The sequence below is a fragment of the Camarhynchus parvulus genome, chromosome 7, assembly GCF_901933205.1.
Source record: "Camarhynchus parvulus chromosome 7, STF_HiC, whole genome shotgun sequence".
NCBI lineage: Eukaryota > Metazoa > Chordata > Aves > Passeriformes > Thraupidae > Camarhynchus > Camarhynchus parvulus.
In genome coordinates, this window is record NC_044577.1 from 482,825 (window position 1) to 507,140 (window position 24,316).

Consider the following 24,316-nt stretch of genomic DNA (forward strand, 5'->3'; position numbering starts at 1 on the left):
TCTTCCAACTCAATAAATTCTGTGATTGTTACAGAATCCTCTTTCTGACCTAGAAACTGTGACTGCCATGGGATCATGAGCCAGGCAGAGGCAGTGCTGAAATGCAGCTCCCAGCTCCAGGGGGATTGCAAGCCCCAAAATAAATCCCCTTGGCAAACTCAGCCCTGGGGTGGGACACGACTTGATGTTGCTGCTGCTGCTGTGCAGGAAGGCTTTTGGAGAGGTGCTAAAAACCCCAAAAAGCCAGCCAAACCCCACAAGAGTCTTATCTGCTCTTCACTTCAAATCTCTGGTACATTAGAGAGGTCTCCAAGCTGGGTACAGAGCTGTTCCTGGGAGCTGGCTGAGGTTTTCTGGGTTCCCTTTGAGCCTGCCTGCTGAGGGCTGCCTTGGGCAGATGGTGCTTCTCTTGTGGTGTGCAAAGTCCACTGGAAATCCTTCTCCTTTCTTTTCCACTTCTAAGTATCCTCTTTCACCTGTAGGTGAGTGTGACCACATTGCCTCCTCTCCTCTTCCCTCCCAGCCTTCAGGGCTGGTAGCTGAGGTCCTGCCCCGCTCCCATGTCCCTGTCCAGGCATTCCCTGCTCTCCCTTGTCCTAAACGCACCCCTGACCCAGTTCATTCCCAAACCATTTCTCTGCCTCTTCCTCTCTCCCTGCTTTCAGCCCATTGAAGTCTCTTCTCCTGCTTCCCGTCCCCCTCTGGCACGAGTCCTTGTGCTCATCAAAACATTGATCTCATGGGCTGTAGCCTTGCCAGCATAATAAGGCCACTGCTCTTCCAAGCACTTTTTTATCCCCTCCTCTTACAAACACAGGAACAATTTTTATTTTTATTTTCTTCGTTCGGCTTGCTCTCACTATTTTTCAGGCTGAAATTAGAGGATTAATTCCTGCTTTCCTGCTGACAGTTGTGAAAACGAGCTAATTTCCAAGTGTCAGGATGCTGATCCTTCTCTCATTCAGTTCCCAAAGAAGGTAATAAAAGAACTATAAGAATAAATCGCTGTAGCAGATGCAGCACATGGGCATATGGTGGTCTATTAATTCCCCATGTTCCACCCAGCTTTTAAAATAAATCAATAAACGTTGATAAAACACTAGAGAGCATGCAGGGTTTTTCCTCTCCACCCATCTTTTCCTGCTCTGGACTCTCTGATCGTTAATTTTGGCAGGTTTTGGACAACCTCAGAGTTTCCCCATGGAAATGAACACTCATGGGCCTGCCTCCCTCCTTCTCCACACTTGTGGATCTTGTTCCCAGATGGTTTTACTCCTTGGAGGCAGTTCCTGGCACAGGCTGTCCACAGGGCAGAGCTGGAGTCCCCATGCCTGGAGGGATTTAAAAGACAAGTGGATGTGGCGCCTGGGGACATGACTTAGTGGTGGCCTTGGCAATGCTGAGGGAACAGTTGGATTTGGTGATCACAGAGGGCTTTTGTTGATTTTATGGTCCTATCAAATAGGTCTTTTCTCTGTTTGGAATTTCGTACTGATCCTTGTCCCTGTTTAAAGGTGTGTCACAGGTGTTTAGGAGCCCCTCAGGGAGCTGCCCTTCCTCAGCCTGCCTGGGGTGGGAGACAGGAACAGAAAAGCCCTCTGGAGTCAGGTGGATCCCTAGGGCAGAAGTTCCGCTTGGCTTTGTGGGTTTTTAACAAGTTCTCGTTGCTTGATGAAGCACCTCAGTGGATTTCTAGCATCTTCTGGCTCACCTTGTCATGCAGAACAAGTGGCTGCTTAATGCCCCAGTGTTTCCATGGATCCTTGGCCACCTAACTCTGCTTTCCAGGCTCCCCAAGGCTCAGGAGCACAGCCCAGGGCTTTCTGAGGGGAGCTGGGCACCTGCCCAGAGTGCTGCTGCTGCTGCTGCTCCCCTGCCCAGCAGGTACCGGAGCTCAGCAGTCACAGCTGCAGCACTGGATCCTTGTGGAGCCCCTGCTGGCCTTTGATGTATGAGCAGCTGCATTTGCAATTTGGGGATGGCTGCAGTGAAGGCTCAGGAGAGAGGGCAGCCTGCACAAAAAGACAGGGACACCTTCCACTGTGCCAGGCTGCTCCAAGCCCCAGTGTCCAACCTGGCCTTGGGCACTGCCAGGGATCCAGGGCCTGTGCCAGGGCCTGCCCAAATTCCTCATTCCCAATATCCCACCCAGCCCTGCCCTCCTCCAGCTTAAGGCTGTTCCCCCTTGTCCTGTCCCTCTGTGCCCCTGTGAAAATCTCCTTTCCTTGCTGTGGATCCTGAGCAAGCTGAAAAGGCAGGAGGGAGAATGCTTTTTCCATCCTCAGCTAAAGGAAAGCTTTTGGCAGTAGTGCAGTGGAAATTAAAGTTCAATCTTTCTATTAGCTTAAGTGGAAATTGTTAAATACTCCGGGATGCTGTCATTCTCCAACTTAGGACTACACTTGGAAGTTTTCTGGGGACTGCTTTTTTTTCACCATTTTCTGGGTCCTTGATTTGCTCCTCAACTTTTTTAAGCTCTTTCACAACAAAAAGTCTTCGTGTTGGGTTTTTCATTATTCTTTCACTCTTCTAAGTGCTGCTTGTGAGCTCCAACCTGTCAATATTAACACAGAATCCATAGGCCAGGACCTTGTGTTTTATGCTGGTTTAGTGAGTGATGTTCCCTTTTATTTGAGAACTGCAGATGCTTCAAGAAGCCTTTTACCCTTTGGCAGCAGAGCTGCTGGAGTGGTGGGCAGGCTGGAGCCTGGCTCCTTGCTCTTCCCAGGGATTAGACAGACAAAAACTGGTGAAAAATGGAGTGATAAAACCTCAGGATATCCTGAGTTGGAGGGAGCCACGAGGATCAGCCATTCCAGCTCCTGGCCCTGCACAGGACACCCCAACAATCCCACCCTGTGCCTGAGGGTGTTTCCCAAATGCTCCTTGAACTCTGGATAAGATATGTATGCCTAGAATTTCCAGCTGGGATTTTGAGTTGAAATGAAAATGGTTCATTTCTGAGGATCTGTGCAAAGGCTCTCTGTCCTTTGGAAATATGAAGTCAGCTTTGACTGACTTGTTCCTGGTACTTCAAAATAGGGGTTTTAATTTGTATTAGATTGTATTAGATTATGTGGAGGGGGTTGTTTATTATTATTTTGGTTTAATTAATCCTTTTGCTGGTCTGCAGGCACAGTTGTTTTGCTTCAATCAAAAAGTTATCGCAGAGGCAGAAATGAGATGAAGAAGCAAGATGGGGAAGGGAAGGCTTCTGACAAGAAAGCTGGAGAGGGAATTTTCTCAAAGCCATGGAGTGCTGGGATGGGGGGGATTGGTCTTAAGCTGAAGGAAGGCAGGTTTTGATGAGATACTGGGGAGAAATCCTTCCCTGGGAGGGTGGGCAGGCCCTGGCACAGGGTGCCTAGGGAAACTGGATCCCTGGAAGTGTCCATGAGGCTTGGAGCAGCCTGGGATGGTGGAAGAAGGTGTCCCTTCCACTGGGTGGAACACCAGCTCCACACTGGTTCTGTGTCTCCTTAAGAGGGAAGATCCCTAAAGTGTGGGTAAACAAGAGCTCCTTGGATCTGTGTGTTTCCAAACTGCAGGTTCAAAGTCCTTTGTGGTGGTTTTTGTACAGAGCATCTACTTCTGAGGAGAGATGGTGATTTGGTGTGTGCAGAGTAAAACCCACCAGCTTGTGTTTCTAATGGTGTCCACAGAGTAAAACCAGCTTTGCCTCGGGTGCTTTTGCTCATGGTTTTTGATGTGTGTTTAGGGAACCTGGCCTGTGGGGCTGTCCCAGGTGGGATCTGGCTCAGCTCCCCCTCTCTGGGAGCCACACTGGAATCCTGGGGTCACTTCTGATCCCCTCATGACAAGAGGGACACTGAGGGGCTGGAGCGTGTCCAGGGCAGGGAACAGAGCTGGGAAGGGGATGGAGCCCCAGGAGGGGCTGAGGGAGCTGGGAAAGGGGCTCAGCCTGGAGCAAAGGAGGCTCAGGGGGGCCCCTGTGGCTCTGCGCAGCTCCTGACAGGAGGGGACAACCAGGAGAGGTCGGTCTGTGCTTCAGGGAACAGGGACTGGAGCAGAGGGAATGGCCTCAGGCTGGGCCAGGGGAGGTTCAGGATATTGGAAATCAGGAGAAATTTCTTCCCTGGAAGGGTGATCAGGCATTGGACCAGGTTTCCCAGGGCAGTGATGGGGTCACCATGGCTGGGAGTGAGAAGGTGTGTGGATGTGGCACTCGGGGGCATGGCGTGGGGCCTGTTCTGAAAACCCCCATTGCTGTGCCCCCATCCTGGTGCCTTTTTTGCTCTGCCCTTCCCCATTAGCTGAGGCACAGTGCAGGGCTGGTGTCCCCAGCACTTGTGGCCATGGAGCTGCCTGGGCAGTCACAGCTCCACGTCCTGCAAAGCCCCTCCTACCCATGGGTTTGTTTGAGTAGAAATGAAGTGAATCAAGGAGAGACCAGGCTGGAGGATACCAAAGAAACTCAAAACAGCCCCCCCAAACTCCCCTCCATTCTGCATCTCCTTCCAAGCGTGGAGGGAATAATTCAAACTGTCTGAACTAATATCTAATCCCACACATCTCTTTTTGGAGCTCCACTTAGCCCCAGATGATGGAATTTGTGGTGGTAATCACAATTTAAGAAGCAGTACAATAACCTGGCAGCCTGTTGATAGTTTGTTCTTTTCTTGGCACACTACAGTTTTTAATTTCTTGGAGTGAAAAAACCAGCCATCCTTTCAAGACTTCAAGGTGCTGCTTCTGCTTTCTGCTGTGTTTTTCAGGACATGGCACTCAGATTGAGAGAGCTGTGTGCACAACATATCCCAGATTGCTGGAGAAACCCCCATGCCCTGTTCTGCTGCCTGGTTTGTGGAAGGACAGGGGAGAGCAGGAGCAGCTGGTCCCTGGGTGACACCCCTCTGGTGGGACAAAGCTCTGCTGATGGCTCTCACTTCTTTGGTGCTTTGCTCAAAGCCTGTGGGTACTGTGAGTCTCCCTTTCACAGGCAGAGCTTCCCAAGCAAAGCTGAAACCCCCAAGCAGGACTAGGAAGATGTTTTAACCAGCTGTGTCCCATTTTCTTACTTTTTCTCACCTTTCCTAAAGTTTGTGCTGCCCATCTCCCTTCCCACAGTAATTCCACATCCTCTGCCCCAGGAGCTGCCTCCTGTGCAGTCAGCTCTCAATTCCTTATCCTCTTTTTACCTTTCTGCTGGGTTTTGGTGGCTGACACTGATCAATGGATTTTATTGATGGTGGACAAGACAGATGGAATGTGCAGAGCAGGAGTATTCTAGGAAATAAAATTGCTAAAAGCAGAGGTAGATGTTTCAGATCTGTAACAGTGTTGTACAAGCACATTGGTGTCTTGTGCTGGAAATGTCAAAAGGTGATTAAATATAAAATATTTTGGATCTCACCCATTTATTATAAATAGCAGATGAATTTGTTTTGAGGCAAAGTTATTCCAGACTGTGCATGTGGCACTTGGGGACGTGGTTTAGTGGTGGAGTTGGCAGTGTTTGGGGAATGGCTGGGCTTGGTCTTGGAGGTTTTTTCCAGCTTCAATGATTCCATGATTTGGTAGGAGACCAGTGACTGGCAGGGTGGCAGGTCTGGGGTAGGAGGTCTGGAAAAGCAGCTTGGGGAATGCTGCCATTCCTTGAACTCAGCCTTTCCTCTTGGTGCCCATTATTTTCCATGTCAAAAATGAGACAAATTTGGGCATGGGTGTTCTGTGGCACTGAAGGGCATTTAGGGCTGAGGAAGGCAAAGTTTGTGGTACCTTCATGAGCCAAGGAATACAAATGTCTGAGGAGGATCATTGTTATCCAGAGCTGGTCATCCTCATCCCAGAGCCTGTTTCTGCTCTCATATGGTCTCAGAGGATGGGAGTGCTGGCACATCACAGAATCATGGCATGCTTTTGGTTGGGAGGGACCTTAAAACTCATCCAGGTCTACCAAATTCCACTATCCCAGGCTACTCCAAACCCCAGTGTCCAACCTGACCTGGGCAATGCAGCCACAGCTGCTCTGGGCACCCTGTGCCAGGGCCTGCCCACCCTCCCAGGGAACAATTCCTAATTCCCAAAATCCCATCCATCCCTGCCCTCTGGCAGAGTGAAGCCATTCCCTGTGTCCTGTCCCTCCAAGCTTTGTTAAAATCCGGAGCTTTGGGGTTTGTGCCTGTGTTGTAAGTGGTGGATGTGTTCGGAAAAGCGTGCCTGCCTCCCTCTGGGGGCTGGATGGGAGAGGAAGATCTGCTCCAGGCTGGGGTTCCCACAGCCTGGGAACACACTGAGGCTCTGTGTGCTGCTGAGACAGCTGGGTGGAAGGGATCCACATAAATCAAGGATACCAGGAAAACAAGCCCGGCATCTGCAGCACAAAGGAAAGGCAGAAGCATGAGGCTGGATATGTGGCTGGGACACTTTTGGAAGTGCCTGGCTTTCCTTCCTTCAGTTGGAAATCCAGCTGCTGGGCTGCATTTTTTTTCCTCCTGCATTCTTCATTTGGAGCATTGTTTGTGCTACCCTTGAACAGTGACTGCCGAAGCTTCTTCACTTGTGTGGGCAGCCCTGGAAGTCTGTTTTCCATCTTTCAGAAGATTCCAGCTAGTTAGGGTTCCTTTGTCAATCAATTTTCTCTTGTTTACCAGGGTATTAGGAAGCTGGAATAGAAGCAGTGTGTGTTTTGCCTTAGGAAACATCAGCAGCCCAGTCACCATTCCAGAAATTCCTCTCAACTCGTTTTTTTTTTTCCCCCCCCCGTCTGTAGCAAAGCTCACAAGGATTGTGAACGCTGTAAATGTAAATCTGAAAAGGTCAAACCTCATGTATGCTGGAGACAGGAGTAGAGGATGACAGCGATGCAGGGCCACAGTGAATTTCAAACTGTGGCTTGAGAACAAGATGTTCAAAAAAACCTGTCCAAGGACATGCCTTGGGTATCGAGGAGGAGTTTGAGGGAAAGCAGGGAGGATTTATTTGTGTTACTCGGTGGCTTCCTAACGTGCAGCAGAGAGGGCTCAAACCACAGGGTGAGGCTGGAGATCAGGAAAAGGTTCTTTCCCCAGAGGGTGCTGGCACTGCCCAGGCTCCCCATGGAATGGGCACAGCCCCAAGGCTGCCAGAGCTCTCAGGGATGCACAGGGTGGGACTGTTGGGGGGTCTGTGCAGGGCCAGGGGTTGGACTCCATGGTCCTTGTGGGTTCCTTTCAGGATGTTCTCTGGCTCTTTGAGAGGCTTTGGATTGGATGAGTCCTTGTGCAGAGCTGCAGTGATGCTGGGACCAGCTCTGCCTTGCTGCATTTCCAACGCCAGGAGTGAACACCCGTACCCAGCGCCGAGGGAATCTTATCTGCATTGACAAATGTCAAGTGTTTTCAGCTGCTCCTTTGCTCGTGGTGCACAAAGGATGAACGATTCCTGCTGGCTGGGTGTTGAGGGGGGGGATTGAAATGTGAATGTGGGCCAGGATTGATTTTTTGTTGGGGAGGCCATTGATTGGCACTGCTGGCTTGATGGGAATGTCAGCACAGCAGTGCCTCCGGCCAGCAAAAGGCACAGGGGATGGATTCTCCATCAGTGGCTGGAGGAAGGCAACCCAGAAGTAGCTGTTGGTGTAAAACACTGGAGGATGCAGCCAAAACTAATGGAGGTATTTGCTATTTAGCAAATTTGTAGTCACTGTGGTTTCTTATTTTAAACAACATCCAGGTGGGATAATATGTTCAGGCTCACAATGTGCACTGGTTCTTGGGAATGAGAAAACTGAGCCTCCTTTTCTCCAGGTCCAGCACATTTGGGTTTATTATGTGGAGCCCATATTCCCTATTTGCTGATTATATTTTCAGTGTTTTTCCCCTCCCATGATAAGCAGGGACCTCTTGGCTGCAGAAGCTCTAAAGGAATTCTGATGGATTTCTGGGAGGTGCCAGCTGAATTTTGGTTGGGGCATGCAGAGGGCTATGGAAGGCATGGCTTTAAGGCGAGAAATGGGAGATAAATAACTCCAGATTAAGAAAAAAAGCCCTGAATACAAAGCCCAAAATCATCCTTTTTTTGTCTGACTACTTCTGAGTAAATGGTGCCTTAAGGAGTAACTGAAGTAGTAAACCCAAGTATCTTAATATACATTTTCTACTTGCAGTGATGAAGCAAAACCCAACATAATGACACAGAAATGAGTTCAAATTTTACCTGGAGCAGCCTGGGCTAGTGGAAGGTGTCCCTGCCCATGCAGGGAGGTTGGAACTGGCTGAGCTTCCATGTCCCTCCCAGCCCAAACCACCTACTCACAATTACAGCTGGAGACCTCTGCCGAGTACTTTTTAGAACATCAATTTCCTTTTGTAACACACGAAAAGTATTTCATCATGCTGGTTGTTCACTCAGAGGGCTCCTCAGGGACTCAGAGGCCCCCTGGGTGTTGCAGCTCCTGAGATTCCTGATTCCCTGGGAAGGCTGTCTCCAGACAGACCTGGAGTGATCCGCTTGTGGAAGTGCAGCCCATGAGGTGGTTTGGTGCTGTTCAGCGCCCTGTGAAAGCTGCACCTTGGGGCTAAAAGTTCTGTGCCCTAAAGGAACAGACAACAATACTCATTAAAATGCTTTTTAGTTTGTTTTCTCCTCTTTGTCACGTTATTTTGAACATCAAGTCCAGCGTTGAGGCCGCACTCAGGGACGAGGTTTAGCAGTGGTGCTGAGTTGATGGTTGGACTCAATGATCTTGGAGGGCCTTTCCAACCTTTTCTGCAATTCCATGATTTTGGGTTGGCCTTGTGTTAAGACAGACTTGCTTCTCCTTGGCTTGGAAACAGGAGTTGCTCCTCTACACCCCAGGAATTAGAAATATCCATTTTCAAAATGTGCCGTTCTCGTGTTACTGTGTTTAATGCAATTTAAAATGCTTTTACTAAAGCAAATCCATATTACTGGAATTATCTACTATTACTAGATTAGATCGCCATGGAATAATGATCCATTGTGGTAAAGAAAGCCCATTATGCATTGCAGGAGCATTTCAGCTGCTGTGAACCCCTTATGTGCCATAGAACCAGAATAAAGGGAATTTTTGAGCGTGAGGGAGTTGGGGATTGTGCCTTTCTGTGGCAGTGGTGAGATTTTCCTCTCTTGGAGCTTTCTGCTGCTTTCCATCATCAGCATGAGTCAAAGGAGGTGCTGCGGGTGGGTGCTGGGAGCTGTCCTTTGGGTTGGCATTTGGTGGTCTCCATCCAGAGTTTTCTGCAGAAGGTGTCCAGATTCTTCATGGCTCTGGTTTAAGGGCAGTAATTCCCACAGAAATACTTCATTTTACAGTAAAACAGTCTTTTTGATGAATGACTCCACCTTCTTATCTTTAGTTAAAAGTCACCCTTGGTGCTTGGAACTTCTGGGGGGGTTTGTTTCTTTTGAGGGTGAAGAGCCAGTGGTGAAGTTTGGATTATGGTCGCTCTGGAGATGACTGGTTTTAACTGCATGGTCAGTTTAATTGCTGTTTGTTTGTGTGCTTCCAGAATTGTTGAACTGATGATTTTGATTTTGACCAAGCACTATCTCCAGTTTTGTTTTGAGCACCCTGAATTAGCATGTTGGGACGGGATTTTGATGCCAGTTCTGGGTGCAGTAGTTTTGGTTCAAAGTTTGTGCACAAACTTATTCAATTTTTATGTGCACCTGCTTGAAATCTGAGCAAAGCAAGGAGAGAACTTGTCCTCCTCCCTTTTGAGAGTGAGAGTGGCACTCAAACATGTCATTATTGTCACCAGCAGGCGTGGGGTGACTTGCAGTTCAGGCTGCTCGTAAGCATGGTCATGTGGTATTTTCTGGGGTCCCCCGTGGCAGGAAGGAATGAATGTGACTCCATGTTCTTAGAAGGCTAATTTATTATGATATTGTATTATATTAAAGAATGCTGTACTAAAACTATACTAGAGAAATGATACAGACATAAGGCTACAAAGAATGATGATGAATCTCAAGACTCTCTCTAGAGTCTGACACAGCTTGACTGTGATTGGTCTTTAAGTTAAAACAATTCACATGAAACCTGTCAAACAACCACCTGTTGGATAAACAATCTCCAAACCACATTCCAAAGCAGCAAAACACAGGAGAAGCAATCAGATAATTATTGTTTTCCTTTTTCTCTGAGGCTTCTCAACTTCCCAGGAAAAGAATCCTGGGCAAAGAGGATTTTTCAGACAATATGATGGTGACACGGTCAGCTGGTCTGTGATCCTTAAAACACTGGTCCAAAAGGATTTTTCCCTGATGAGCCACAGATGTTATGCTGTTCCAGGCTTGGATGTGATATTGTATGTGAAGATGAGTTTTCCATCCTGAAAGATGGTGGGTGTAGCAAGAAGGGTGATGGAGCTCTGGGAAAGGTTGGGGCTGAAAGCCTTTGGAGCCTGACAGCCCCTGCTCCATCCAACCCAAGGCCTGATCTGTTTGCTGACCATCCTGTTTCCATGTCTCCATATTTATTTTCCTCAATGAAAAATCTCCCCTTTTTTTTTCCCTCTCCTCTTTCCAATCCTGCCGTGTGCTCAGGCAGCTCCCAAGGCCACAAGGCATCTGCTCAGTCCTGAAATCCTGCATGGTTCCCATTGCCAGCAGTGTCCAGGGAGAGCTCCAAGCCTCAGTTTCCTTTGCCTCAGTTCTCCCTGCAGTCTCTGCTGCATCCAGGAATTTTTCCTGGGTTAGCATGAGTGTAGTGGGTTGTTGAATAAGTGTCCTCATGTCCCTTTTCTGCACTGGAAAGGATCAGAACCTTTGGATGCAGCCTGCATTTGAAATAGTTCATGAAATCATGGAATCTCCAGAGCTGGAAGGGACCCACAAGGATCACAAAGTCCAACCCCACAGACACCAGCAATCCCAGCCTGGGCATCCCTGGGAGTGATGTTCAAACACTCCTGGAGCTGTGTCCGTTCCCTGGGGAGCCTGGGCAGCACCCCAACACCCTCTGGAGGAAGAACCTTTTCCAGATATCCATCCCAAACCTCCCCAGAATGATCACTTGTGTGGAACAGCCTTATTTAGCTCATGTGCTAGCCAAGCATGGGGCTGAAAGGCAATCCATGCTCTTTGCTTCCCATCACATACAGTTTGTTCCCTTCTGGAAGGAGGGAAGCCTTTTCTTCCCCTGGCATCTCATTAGCTTGAACATCATGTCCTGTGAGCGTGTGGGCAGGAGCTGGAGCCTCATTTGAAGCTGTGGAAGAGCCAGGCTATCTTTCAGCTGGATTTCTTCCTGACACTTTATTCATCCAGAGAGAAGGGAAAATTAAGCAGGCTACTGAACCTTCTCTCCTGCCTTGAAAATGTGCTTCACCTCTCTGCCACTGCTGACAATTGCAGATAATTTCAAGGTGTTTTTCCCAGCCCCCCCCCCCCCTTTCCCTTGCTTCATTCTTGTATCAGCAATCAGTTGTGAAAAACCTGCTGGAACATTTGGATCAGAGGGGCGTTCTGTCTGTGGGTTTGTGGCTCTCCAGTGGGGATCTGTGTGCTCTGAATAGTGGGTGACTGGGGAGTGGCTGGGTGCCAGCAGCGCCTCTCCCCCTGTGTGCTCAGGGAGTCCTGGGGAGTTGGCTTTTTTTACTGTGCTGAAGTTCACAGGACCTGTCTCAGCAGATTAAACACCTCACTTTGATAGTGCTGATCTCCTGGAGAAACATTTAACTGGCAGGGTGGGATCCTGCCTTCATCCTGCTCGCCTCCCAAGAAGGATGGAAAATTTTATCCGCTTTTGTTAAAAGGCTGCATTACAAGTTAAAACCAAAAGATCCCAGCCCCACACAGGGAGCAGGAGCATTTTGCAGAATGGCTCTGGAAAGAGCCTGTTGGTTGAACATAATATTCCAGAGTGAAGTTAAATGCTTGGACCATGCTAATTTCTTGAGGACAGTCACCTTTTCAGATGGATTGCACCCTGCAGATGGTGGCAGATTGTGCCCTCCTCCACTCCTGCCAGGAGCGTGTGCTCACTGACAGAATCAAAGCAGCAAAAGGATGAAGCTCTCCAGAAGAGTTGATGAATCTCTTGCCTTTAAAATTGAAGTGCTTTGTGCCAGGGAAAATATCTATGAATATATTTATAGTCATGAACAGCGGAGTCTGGGCTCCTTCGTTGCAAGTGGGAAAATTGCTGTTCCACCAAGTCTGTGAAAGTGGAATCTACTTTTAGATGCTTTGAAATGGGAGTCTGTTTTTTTTTTTATCCGGGTTTTAAAAATATCTGAAGTCCAAATTTTAGAAATCTGTACATAATTGACATGAAGATGATATATACAATCTAAGCTGGCAGGTGTTATGGAATCACAGGATCCAGAGGGGTGTGGGTGGGAAGGGACCTTAAAGCTCATCCAGTGACACCCCCTGCCATGGGCAGGGACACTTTCCACTAGCCCGAGTTGTTCCAAGCCCCTCCAACCTGGCTTTCTATGGGATAAGGCTGTGATAAGGGGGATGTGATGTCCCTGCAGAACAGCACCTCGCCTGGCACTGATGTGACACCAGGACACGGTGGGTCCTGCAGATGCCACCTGGAGTCTCGCAGTGCCCCGGGGATCCCTGAGCTGTGTGTTGGGCAGGGGGAGCTGTCACCGTGCTCAGGAGAGAGCCTGAAATAGAGCGGGCTCTGGCACACAGCCCCATCCGTGCCTGGGAATGGCACCGGGGGCGGTGCCTGCCCGGGAAACCAGAGCTGGGGCTGGGGCTGGCCCGGCAGAGCAGGCAGGGCTGGAGCAGAACATCCAGGGCTGGAGCAGAACATCCAGGACTGGAGCAGAGCAGGCAGGGCTGGAGCAGAATATCCAGGGCTGGAGTGCAGCTCTGTCCCTCGGGAATGGTCAGGACGCTCCGCTGTCCCCGCAGCGCTGCCGGACGCCGTGTGCCAGGTGCGTGGGGGCATTCCCTGGGTTCCCCTTCCCTCCTGAGCCATCCTCGGTGCCCAAGGGGCCACAGGTGATCTCTGGGTGTTGTTACCTTTAGGGGTGTGGAAGAAAAAGGTAGGATTTTTCGGATTTGTGTTTGGTTGAGTCCTGTTCATCCTCTCCCAGGGCTGCTGAGAGGATAGGCAGGATAGTTAGGAGTGTAGGGTTTAATGAGGGTGAGGTTATGTAGAGTAGTGTGGTTGGAGGGAGTTTTATGGCAGTGGATAGGAGGAGGCTAATTTTACCTGGCTTTCCCTTGTTGCTTCCTATGGGCCAAATGAGCTGATTTCGAAACCAGCTACAGTAAAATGGAATGAAAATCAGCATTAAATATGTGGGTTTTTTTTTCTCTTGCAAGAAAAAATAGGCATAAAAAATGTTGCATACATTCTCTTCCTTTATGGTGTTTTATTTTTCCTTCTCTGCATTCTTTGTTGGGGGGCAGTGGGAAGGGTGGCTGGGGGGGGTTCTGGCTTTCCTTGCCCAAAGGGAAGGGAAGCAAATCTCCTGGAATGGGCAGCTCCTCCTTCTTGCTGTAATGATGCCAGGGAGCCTTAACCTCTTTGATGGGTTACTCCGAGCCTCTGCTCGCTTGCATTTGCATGTAACGGATTATTTTATTCCCCTGGATTTCCAAAGTGACACATCTCCTCAGCTTTGTGAGGATGAAGTCATCGGAGTCTGCTGAGGAGGCTGAAGATTGTCATGTTTAGGAGGAGTTGCTTTATCCTCCCACTGCAAAGAATTAAGGAAAATAATGGCATAGGAAGTGGAACACAATGCTTCCAGGGTTTAGCATTTGAGAAGTGCTGTCTTGTCATTTGGATATCAGTCTGTCAACGCCTTGAGGACCACAGCTTCCTGTTTAAACCCTTCTTAGGTATTTTGGCTGCTAGGATAACTTCCTAGTAATAAATTAAATGTTGCTTTTTGTGTTAACAGCTGCTGAGCATTAGAGTCCCAGGAGGGTTTGGGTTGGAAGGGACCTTCAAGACCATGACCAGGGTGCCACTCACTGGATCAGGTTGCTCAGAGCTCCATCCAGCCTGGCCTTGAACTTTTTTATTTTTCCTTTTATGCTTTTACGTTGATGCTAACCAAACTGTGACCTGCTGGATTTATCTTTGCAAGGTCCAGGGTAAGAGAGCAGTACCAAGGTCTTGTAAATGTTGTGCCTGGGTATCTTCAGGTTCTTGTGAGGTATTTGTGTGCATTCGAATGGAGAAGAAAGCTTGAACCCCATCCTGGTTCTCTCTAGCTGGGTGCTGGGGTGGGCTCCTGGCTTTGGTGGAACCCCCCACTGACATTGGGGCTCTGGAATGTCTCTGGAGCAGTCAGGATTGTCAAGGGCATGGGGGGGGGTTTGCTATTCCACATTGTGCCAGCCTCTTCCAGAAGTGAGGAAGCCACCAGCCTGACCTACTTCCACTGCATGCAAAGCAAGGAGTCAGAATGAAGGCAAATTAAATATATATATATACACCAGAGCATCCTGGTAATGGTGATGCTTGATGTCACCCCTGGCAAGGCAAGGTGGCTCACTTCAGTAATAACCCTAATAATTGAAGAATTACCCCATATGGACAGGATTGGATTAACTTCCATCTGAATGGGTGTTTTGATAACTCACACAGATCCATCCCTTTTTCACTTGTCTCCCCCCCCTGTCCCCCGTTCTGCCCCTGTGTGGCTGCAGTGTTTTTGATTTCACCATCCACCTTTAAAGCAGGAGTAAACAGTGCTTAAAGCCTGGCTTTGCTGTTTGGAGTTCCAGGGGCTGGGTTTTTACAGCGCTCGCAGTCGGTTCCAGCTGAAGCCATAATTGGTATTTCGGCCTGAGAGCTGCTGTAAATCTCCGAGAAGGGAAGAGAAGGATGCTCTCATTTTGTTAGGCTGCCTCTCTTTCGGATGCAGAGTGCATCTTCCAGCTCTCTGGGCTAATTAAAATGCCATTACAGTACATGTGGTGCTACAATACAGTCTAGGGAGACTTCCAAAAATAGATCCTTGAGTGCAGACAAATTAGAGAGGAAATATGCACTGAGCATTTTCTCATAGGTTTAAAGAGAAATAATCCATTTGCTGGCCTAATTGCTTTCTTGTAAATGTTGAAAGATTATTTTCCCCCCCACTCTGTAAATTTCGAGTGAGCAGACAAATAAATAACGCATCCGTGATAATTAGCGTTCTCATTACTAATATTGTAACTTGTCACACACGCTTGATATGCAAGTCAGGATGTTCCAGTGGCCTGTGCTGAACGGTCAGGGGTGGAGATTTTGTATTCCTCAGGCAGCCTGTTTTAGCTGCCTGGTATCCCAAAGCTCCAAGGGCAGTGCATGATCTGGTTTTTAAATTCAGCCAAACGCTCGAGCCGAGCCACCCACGGACCCTCCCCAGATCCTGCCAGGAAGTGAGGCAGAGAAATCCTGTTTGCACATGGTCCTTCCCCCCAGCCCAGCTCGGGTACAAAATGCAGGGTGCTTTTTATAGCCTGCTGTGCTGTGGGTGCTGAGAGCAGGGGGAAAGCAACCCCACGTTCCTGTGCCTGGGGGAGATGCATGGAATTGCTGTGGGCTGACACGTGTAACGGAGACAGCACAGAGCTGCTGGGCACTGCCAGGAGCTCCTGCCTGCTGCAGCCTGGGCCTCTCTGCCAGCAGCCTGATGGAAAGGGACGAGGCTTCTGCTGGCTTGGAGAATCCCAGAATGATTTGGGGCCTCAAAGCTCACCCTGTTCCATCCCCTGCCATTGTCCCAGGTGGCTCAAAGCCCCATCCAGCCTGGTCTTGGGCACTGCCAGGGATGCAGGGGCAGCCACAGCTGCTCTGGGCACCCTGTGCCAGGGCCCCAGCACCCTCTGAGTAAATTGCCTGCTTGCTCAGAAGCCCCTGTTGCTGTTGTGCAGTGAGGTGCTGTCCAGAATATTTATGAGCAAAGGAGACAGAAGTTGGTCGAGTGGTCTCAAACTCACAGAAAACTGCTCATCCCGAGAAAAATCTCTGGGCCACTCTATTGTCTTCCCTCCAGGCTGATGCTGGCAAAGCTAAGTTCTGCAGTCCCTCTGTCTCATTTTAAAAAAATCTTCCCTCAGAGGTTTCCCCTTGGTTGCCCACATTTCATCTTCAGGTGTTGAAGCTAAAGCTGTGGCCACCGAGGCTGCCGTGCCCCTGGTGCCACATCCAGGGGGGAACTGGGATCCTCTGCATCCTCACTGAATGCAGAGTGCTTGGTTTTGGAAAACCCTTTGCCTTTTCCTTCTCCTGCCCTTGCTTGGCCAGGTGTTTCCCTTTTGTAGTTGTACTTTCTTCTATCATTATTACAGTGGGCAGGTTTTACTCTTTTGTCACTGCATCTCCCATCCTTTTTTATTTTTTAGTTTTAATTCTGCATTTCAAGCTCCGAAGGGACAGATCTGAGTCAGTAATGCTGATTTTCTCTACCTCTTGCTCCTGCCTTTCTCCCTGTCTCTCCTAAAGTTTTACTTCTACACCTCTGTAGAACTTCCCCTCCACTCTGGGTGTCCTTTAAAGATAATTTTTAGTTGCTCATTGCTATGCTCTAGGAATTCAGGTAGGCCAGGGTGATTTGCATCAGGTTGAAAGATCTGAATAAATGGAAAACTATTTAAATAACCTCTTCGTTCCCAGTTCTGCCCTGCATTTTTAAGCTCATCAGAGTTAATGAGAGTCAGGCTGCTTGCAGTTTTCTTTAAGACCTCATTGAATGTTTCAGCCTTCCATTTCTCTTCATTTCTTGTCTTTTTTAAGTGAAGAAATTGTATTTCCCTCTCTTCATCTGGTTTGGTTTTGCCCTGGATGGATTTGATGATTTCAGAGGTCTTTTCCAATCTTGACAATTCTCTGGTTCTGCTGCTTCATCTTTTCTGAGGGTTTTTATCTGTCATGTTTCTGGTTTATTCTGCACTGAACTTATAAATATTTTGCCTTTGTTTTGCTATTTTCAGCTTCTTTAAAACCTGCAAACTCAGCTACTCCCAAACCTGTCCTGGCTATATTTTCTGAATAACTTAAACAACTCTTTAGAACAGATTTAGATAAAAACCAAAGTGTTCAAGTTTCCATCAATGAATTATGGCTTCATCTTGTTAATTAATGACTAGAAATGCCCATCTGGAAACGAAGCTACACAAAATGTTCCCTGACTCGAGCCATGAATCAGCCAGGCTGGTGTCTGCTTCCCTCCAGGCTCCACGGACAGAGCACTTTGTGGCAGAGTTTTGGGGAAATCATCAGACTGATTCACAGAGAACCAAGTGGAGAGGCTGTTTCCTTGCCAAATCTGTTTAGTGGCTCAGGACTGATTTGGCCAGCAGAGCTGGGGATATTTTGTAGCTTGTCTGGGCTGTCTCAGTGCTCAAACCAGGGTTTATGGCTTGTGAGGAGACTCAAACCCTGGCTGCAAGTGCTCCAGCAGCTCCACATCCTTGTGCTGAGCGAGGACTCCAGAGATTTAGAGCTTTATTTTTTGTTTTTTTATTTTATTTTATTTTATGGAGCTTTATTTGCACCGCAAAGACAGAACCTTGGTCTTGGACAGCTTGGTTTTCCTTCAAGTGTTTCAGGTGTCTGTGCTTTAAAAGATGTTCCTGGATGTTCTGCTGTGATTAATCTAATCCTCATTTTGAAACAAAGATTGCAAAGCATTGGTTTGTGGGTATGGGGTTTTTTTTTTTTTTTAATGAGTGGAAAAATTAATGTACTTTATTTCTTACAATTTTAAACAAGTCTCAAAAATCCCCCAAATTGACCTGGATTTGTTTCACAGAGCACCTGGCCGCTGCTACAGGGTTCTGTTTGATCCATGGGTTCTTCTCCTAGGAAGGAACACCTTTATCTGAAGCTGCCCAGCAGACAAGCTGAGAATACTCTGCTCCCCAGGAAAACTGGGAATTTCCTGGGCTGTGCTCTCCACTGACTCTGGAGTGCCTGATTATATTTTAAATAGTGATGTTTTGCTCTTCCCCTTCTGTCTGGGTATGGTCACTGGAGGTGAACCCGGACAAGACATGGAGAAGTCCCCAGCTGTGCTTTCTCTCTGGAAAAACAGAGAAAGTAGGGAGAAGAAAACAAATATTAACATTTTTGTAACACTGTCCTGTGCCTGAGAGAGATGGGGTGGCTTCTTTGATGTCTCCAGACAGGGTTTGGCTTGATCCTATCAGAGCTGCAGCACAGAAAGGGGTTGGAGGGGAAAAGTGAGACAGACTGGCAAAGGTGGAACAAATAGGTTTGAGATAAATTTTCTGTATCCCAGGGTTCGTAATTACACTGAAAACATAATTTAGCATTTTTTGCTTCGGCTTTTCTGGGAGGGGAATGGGTGACTAGAAACTCAGGTGTGGCAGTCTCCAACACTGGTTGTTCTGTTTAACTCTACCTGGATGCAAGATACAATCTTGGAAATATTTTAAATAGGGAACTGCTTCAGCAAGATGGATTTGTGCATCTCATTTACAAAGTATGTTTTTAATGCCTTTCTGAAATCTAAACTTATGCAAAATGGGGCTTGTTATGCATGTCTCTGCATTTTAATCTCCTGCAGTGATTTGTCAGTTTTCCTTAACATCTCCCCGGCATATTCCAGCCATTCCTCAACTTTGCTCCGTGGGGCTGCGTGTCTGTCTTAGCTCAGCTCCCCAGCAAGGAAGGAGTTGCAGTTTTCTCTGCTAAGGTCTGGGAGCTGACATTTCCTCAGCCTGGGATCAGCACCACTTGTGGACTTAAAGACCAGGAAGCCCTGAGTGTAATTTGGGATAGAGTCTTCTTTACTTTCTGCTTTAGCAGTCCTGGGAATGTTCTCATTTCCATTGATTTGTGCTCCTTGTGTTTCTGCTCTGCATCGATAATTGGTTGCTGATTTTTTTTTTTCCTGCTTGGAATGGCTAAAAATAGCTCAGCTACCCAAAGTGTTGATGTGATTTTATTTTCTTTTTCCCTCCTCTTTCCAGATGGGCTTTCTGGCAGAGACCAGCCAGTGGAGCTGTTGAATCCACCTCGAGTGAACCACATGCCCAGCTCTGGTAAGGAAAAAACCTCCTATTGAACCTCATTCCAGTTCTGGGGGGTGCAGGAAAAGGCTCTGCAGCTCTGCCTTGTGAGTAGGAGAGCAGAATGCAAATGCAGAGTGCTGGAGCAGAGTCTGTTAGGACTTGCACACCTCTGCTTTCCCAGGCTGGGAGAGTGGGGTTTGGGAATGGAGCACAGCAGCCCTGGGAGTCTTGCAGGGGAGCCCAGCCTGGTGGGAGATGCTTGGTTTGCCTTAGAAGGGAGAGGAGAACAAAGCAGCATCTGGAGGAGTCCCTCCCCAGCCCAGAAGGAGCTTTTGGAGCTGCTGCTCTCATTAGGGAGAAGGAGCAGGGAGCCAAGGCCGGGCTGATCAAAGTGTGTCACGCTGGGCTCTGGGCTCTTTGCTGTTCTGCCTCTCCTAATGATCCTGCCACGGCCTCTCCTGGGGCTTGTCCTCCTGCTCCTCATCCTGCCTGCTCCTTGCCCAGCTGGGAGAGCTCTTAGAGCTCAGGGCTGCAGCTCTACAAGTGATGGAAACCAAAGTTCTGCTCCCAGTACGTGGAATTCTGGGGGAAACAATCTGCTGCTGGCTTTTATGTTTCTCCATTTTCTCTCCCTGGTACAAGCAGATATTTTTACCAGGGGTGATAGGATATAGCAAACATTATCTCTTCTTGCAGGGAGCAGCTCAGATCTTCCAAACCCCCAACTTTCCCTTCTCTGTTGCCTTCCAAAATGCCCTCAGGCCCTTTTCTATTAAGGATGAGATCCTGCAGAAGATCTGAGCACTTCTGGTAATGCCAGTTGGAAAGATGTAAACGAAGTTTATTCAAAACAACTTTGGTACACTGGGAGGGGGAGAACAAAAGTGGGCTGTGACCTAACCTAGATTTTTGTGGACTTGAATGCCTGTTTGGAGAAGGAAACCTTCAAGGAGGTAGAGTTGTTGCACTGGGGGTAAAAAGGAAGAGATGGCTGTTTACCAGGCACGGGCGTTTGGCTTTGGATGCTGAGAAATCCCTGTCCCCTCTGTGTGCTCCCAAACGTGTCTGTCAGGTAAGAGAGGCTCTATTTTCCTAACCCTCAGAGGGATTCTCATTTTAAAGCCACTGTGCTAGCACAGGTCAACTTACAGGTTTTACTGTGCACCTCATGGTGAGCCAGGCTGGCTTTTGTGGCTCTGTGGGTCATGCATTGTGAAGGGGATGGGTTTGAACCTTCCATCCCTTTATTTTGGGGTTGATTTTGTTTGCTGGTTAAGTTTAATGTTTCCTTCGGAGGTATTTCAGGCCAAAGGCTGGTGCTGGTTGAGAGCTTGGGGAACTTGATGGGAGAGTCTGCTCTGGCTGCCTTTCCCCAGGTGAAATGAGGCTGTTTGATGGAGCCAGGCAGGATTTAGGGCGTTCTTGCTGTTTGGACTCCATTTTGAGTATTTTTAATAACTCACCTCTGTGCTCTTGGGAGAACAACGAGGCAGAGATCCCTGGGGAGCTGTGCTGGTGTGAACTGGGTGGGATGAGAGATGGGCAGCGCCTCTTTGGCAAATGGTTCTCCCAGTAACTGAGCTGTGGGAATGGAATTCAGGCTGGGAGAGCTGGGGGTGCTCACCTGGAGAGGAGAAGGCTCCAGGGAGAGCTCAGAGCACCCAAAGGGGCTCCAGGAGAGCTGGAGAGGGACTGGGGACAAGGGATGGAGGGACAGGACACAGGGAATGGCTCCCACTGCCAGAGGGCAGGGATGGATGGGAGATTGGGAATGAGGAATTCCCAGAGCAGCTGTGGCTGCCCCTGGATCCCTGGCAGTGCCCAAGGCCAGGCTGGATGGGGCTTGGAGCAGCCTGGGACAGTGGAAGGTGTCCCTGCCATGGCAGGGATGGAATGGGATGAGCTTGAAGATCCCACTGAACCCATTCTGGGATTGCCATATCTGGCTTTTCTCATTCTTGTCTTCAGGAGTTTGCTGCAGATCTTTCTGGGTGAAGAAAGGAGAAGCAGCACCAAGCATTGCCCTGGAAAAGCAAGTTGTGTGTGGGATTGTCGGGTGGTGTTCCAAGGCTCAGGCATGACTGAAATAATGGTGTTAAAAACAGCATAAGGGAAAAAAAATAATGGCTTGATTGTGTCTTGGGATGTTTTGTTTAAAACATTCTCCTGCCCTGGTCAGGGTAAGGTTGAATAAACTTGAGTGGTGGATGAGCTTTTATGCTGCATTTCTATTTCAGATAAAATCACTGCGGTGTGCTTGTAGGAAACCAAAATGTTTTTCTCTTCACCACGAACCAAGTGAAGGAGAGGTTTGACCCTTGTTAGTTGTTTTTTCTCTGATGTGAAATGGTGAGAAAGTTCTAAAAATCCTCCCTGAAATGCAGGGCATTTCAACTCCAAACCAAGAAATATTTACAGCAATTTTGTGAAATGGTTTTTAGGAGTGGATTTGCTTGAATAGAACTGAGTTCAGTCATCAGCAGTGAAAATTATTTCTATCTTCTTTTCTGTATAAATGAAGGATTAACTGGAGGAAGGGAAACATTTTCCCTTTTCACAGACATATCACCTGTAATTGGTGCTCTGAATTTCTGAGGTGCTCACAGAGGTACAAGGAGACCAAGCTCCCCCAGCCCACCCCCTGCTCTGGAGTGCACATATCATCCTTGGAGAGCTCTGCCTGCTCTGCCTCGGGCTCCTGAGGATCACTGAGCCTTTGGCCCGGGGCAGGAAAAGGAATAAATTAACTTTATTGAGCAACCTTGCTTCCCTTAATTCTTTTTTTTTTTTTTTTTAATAATCAGAGCCTGGTGAGGCCCTGGTCCAGATTTCCTAGGGAAGCTGTGACAGCCCCTGGATCCCTGGAAATGTCCAAGGCCAGGCTGGACAGAGCTGAGAGCACCCTGGGATAGTGGAAGGTGTCCCTGCCTTTGGAGAGGAGCTGGAAAGGGATGAGGTCCCTTCCAACACAGAGCATTAAGTGGGAGATTTCATCTCCCTGCTGCTTTTTCTCCCTGCTAGATGTAGTTATCCACTCCCACTTCCACAGTCATTCACAAAAATAATAATGTTGATGTATGTAGGCATAAATGGTTTGCACGAGCCTCTGGACTAATATTGTGCCTTGGTTTTGCAGGCAGAGATCAATCTCTGTCTGTGAGGGAATAATGTGAGGTTTTGTCGTGCCCCAGAAGTAGCTACCCCTCAGAAAGGCTTTTCCTTTAGTCTTAAAAATATCCTGATATATAATATGGATCTGTACAAGAAGCCCAGCATGGGGGAGAAACCCATCCAAACCCCCCAAATTCTCATCAAAAGTGAGTTCTGGGAAAAATCGTTTTGATGTTACAATGTTCACTGAGCAGATTCAGCCCTGGTTATGGAAAAGCTGCAGCTCCTATGGTGGGACAGTTTGGCCACCATTTAGATGCTCTGGTGCAAGATAAGATTCCCAGAGAAGCTGTGGCTGCCCCTGGACCCCTGGAAGTGTCCAAGGCCAGGCTTGGAGCAGCCTGGGACACTCCCCTGGGGCAGTGGGAGGTGTCCCTGCCCATGGCAAGGGATGGGTTTGAGTCCCTTCCCAGCCAGACCATTCCATGATTCCAAGGTAGCAGAGAAACTGCAGCTTAAAGCCTTGAGAGTTAACATCAGCTCAAGGTTGTATTTCCTGCAGTAGTTATGACTTATTAATATTTGTCTTTAATTTCCAGCCCTGAGCTAAATGGCCAAACCATGGCCTGTGCAGTGACAATCAAAGGAGTGTTTCACCTGCTGGAGGAAAACTCCAGAGCCATTCCCCAGCAAGGAGAGCCCTGGCAGCCCCTCAGCCAGCTCCCCCATTTCCACAGAGGATTTGCTGAATTGTTGTGCTGCTATGAGAAGCCCTTTGCAGTCAGTAAATTTGGGGTTATTTCTGCAGGAGGGGGGAGGGAAGTGCCACATCTGGAGCAGAGGAGCAGGGAAGTTCAAGCTTCAGAACCTCTTTTCTGGACTAATGCTGTCCCCAGACTCATGTTCTGTTGGTCATGGGATAATTTAATGTCCTTCTAACTCTGCTTTAGCACTCTGTGCATGTGCAGGGCTGTATGGAAGAGGGATGAGTTTCTTGGCCACCCCTGTCTCAGCTTCAGCATCCATGTTTCACATGGAATTAAACCCCTCCTCTAGCCAAGCTGGGAATCAGAGAATCACAGACTTGTTTGGGTTGGAAAGCACCTTAAAACCCATCTTGTCCCATGGGCAAGGACACCTTCCTCTATCCCAGGTTGCTCCTAGCCCTGTCCAACCTGGCCTTGGGAGCTTCCAGGGATGGGCAGTCCTGAACTGCCCTGATGCTTGGAGCCCAGAATGTGAATATCCTGATCCCTGTGGGTTGGGAAGAACAGGAGCCCACAGCTCCTCAACTCTGCTTTGTTGTCTTTTGTCTCAGAAAACGTATTTATCTGTCGTGATTTATCTGTCTCCTTTCTTACCCATGAGGAAATGGTTATCAATTGGAAGAGCTGGCATGAATTATAAATGATGATCCCTCTTTTAACAGCTGAAAGCAGCACTTAAATGTGAAGCTCTTGAATGCAGCGCTGGTTTCCTGGATGAAAGGCAGGAAAGTTTGCTCTGCTGCAAGCCCCAACTTGCTGGTTTTTCTTTCTTCTGCCCTCACCTTGCTTGGTTCATTAATTCGCAGCCATCAGCTCTGGAATTCACTGGATTCCCTTAGTCCTGACTCTTCTCCAAGTGTTATTTTAAAAAATAAGAATTCTTACCAATTCCCTACCCACAGGAAAGGTTGTTTTTTGCTTTTGATTTATATGAAAGCAGGTGATGAAGGGAAGAGCCTTTGAATGCTGGAACTTTGTGAAGAAAGCTTAGGGAAGGAGGAGAGATGGCAGGACAGGAGCAGGCGTGGAAGGGCTCCCTTGAATGGTTATCCAGGAATTTGTTCCCATTGCCTCTGGCTTTGCTAAAAATAACAGTACTGTGTGGTGAATGAAAAGTGATAAATGTTTCATGGAAATAGATCATGGATTGAGGCCTTCCTTGGGGAAAAAATTCCATGTGCCTCAGAGGGGATCTCGGAGGCTGTGTCTTGTCTGCTGTGTGTTGTCACAGACATTTTTTATGAAAATCCTTTCCTTAGGATTTTTTCCTCCTGAGAAGCTGTGAGGCCTCAGGAACAAACAATGTAAATAATGTTTATCTGCTGCTGTGGAATGCAACAGGTGGATCTGTGATTGGTCTCATGTGGTTGTTTCTAATTAATGGCCAATCACAGTCAGCTGGCTCGGACTCTGTCCCAGACACAAACCTTTGTTTTCATTCCTTTCTATTCTTAGCTAGCCTTCTGAGATGAAACCTTTTCTTCTATTCTTTTAGTATAGTTTTAATATAACATATATTATAAAAT

At 48.1% G+C, this 24,316-nt stretch overlaps 1 protein-coding gene across 5 annotated transcripts in view; it reads left to right on the top strand.

The window, feature by feature from the left end:
- The window catches only part of HDAC4 (histone deacetylase 4), a 179,413-nt gene that overhangs the window by 51,453 nt on the left and 103,644 nt on the right, over positions 1-24,316 (top strand). For all 5 annotated transcript variants that reach the window (XM_030951789.1, XM_030951792.1, XM_030951791.1 and 2 more), the window contains exon 3: positions 18,871-18,942. In XM_030951789.1, the coding sequence (XP_030807649.1) occupies positions 18,871-18,942 (72 nt within the window). The remainder of the gene's footprint in view (positions 1-18,870; positions 18,943-24,316) is intronic.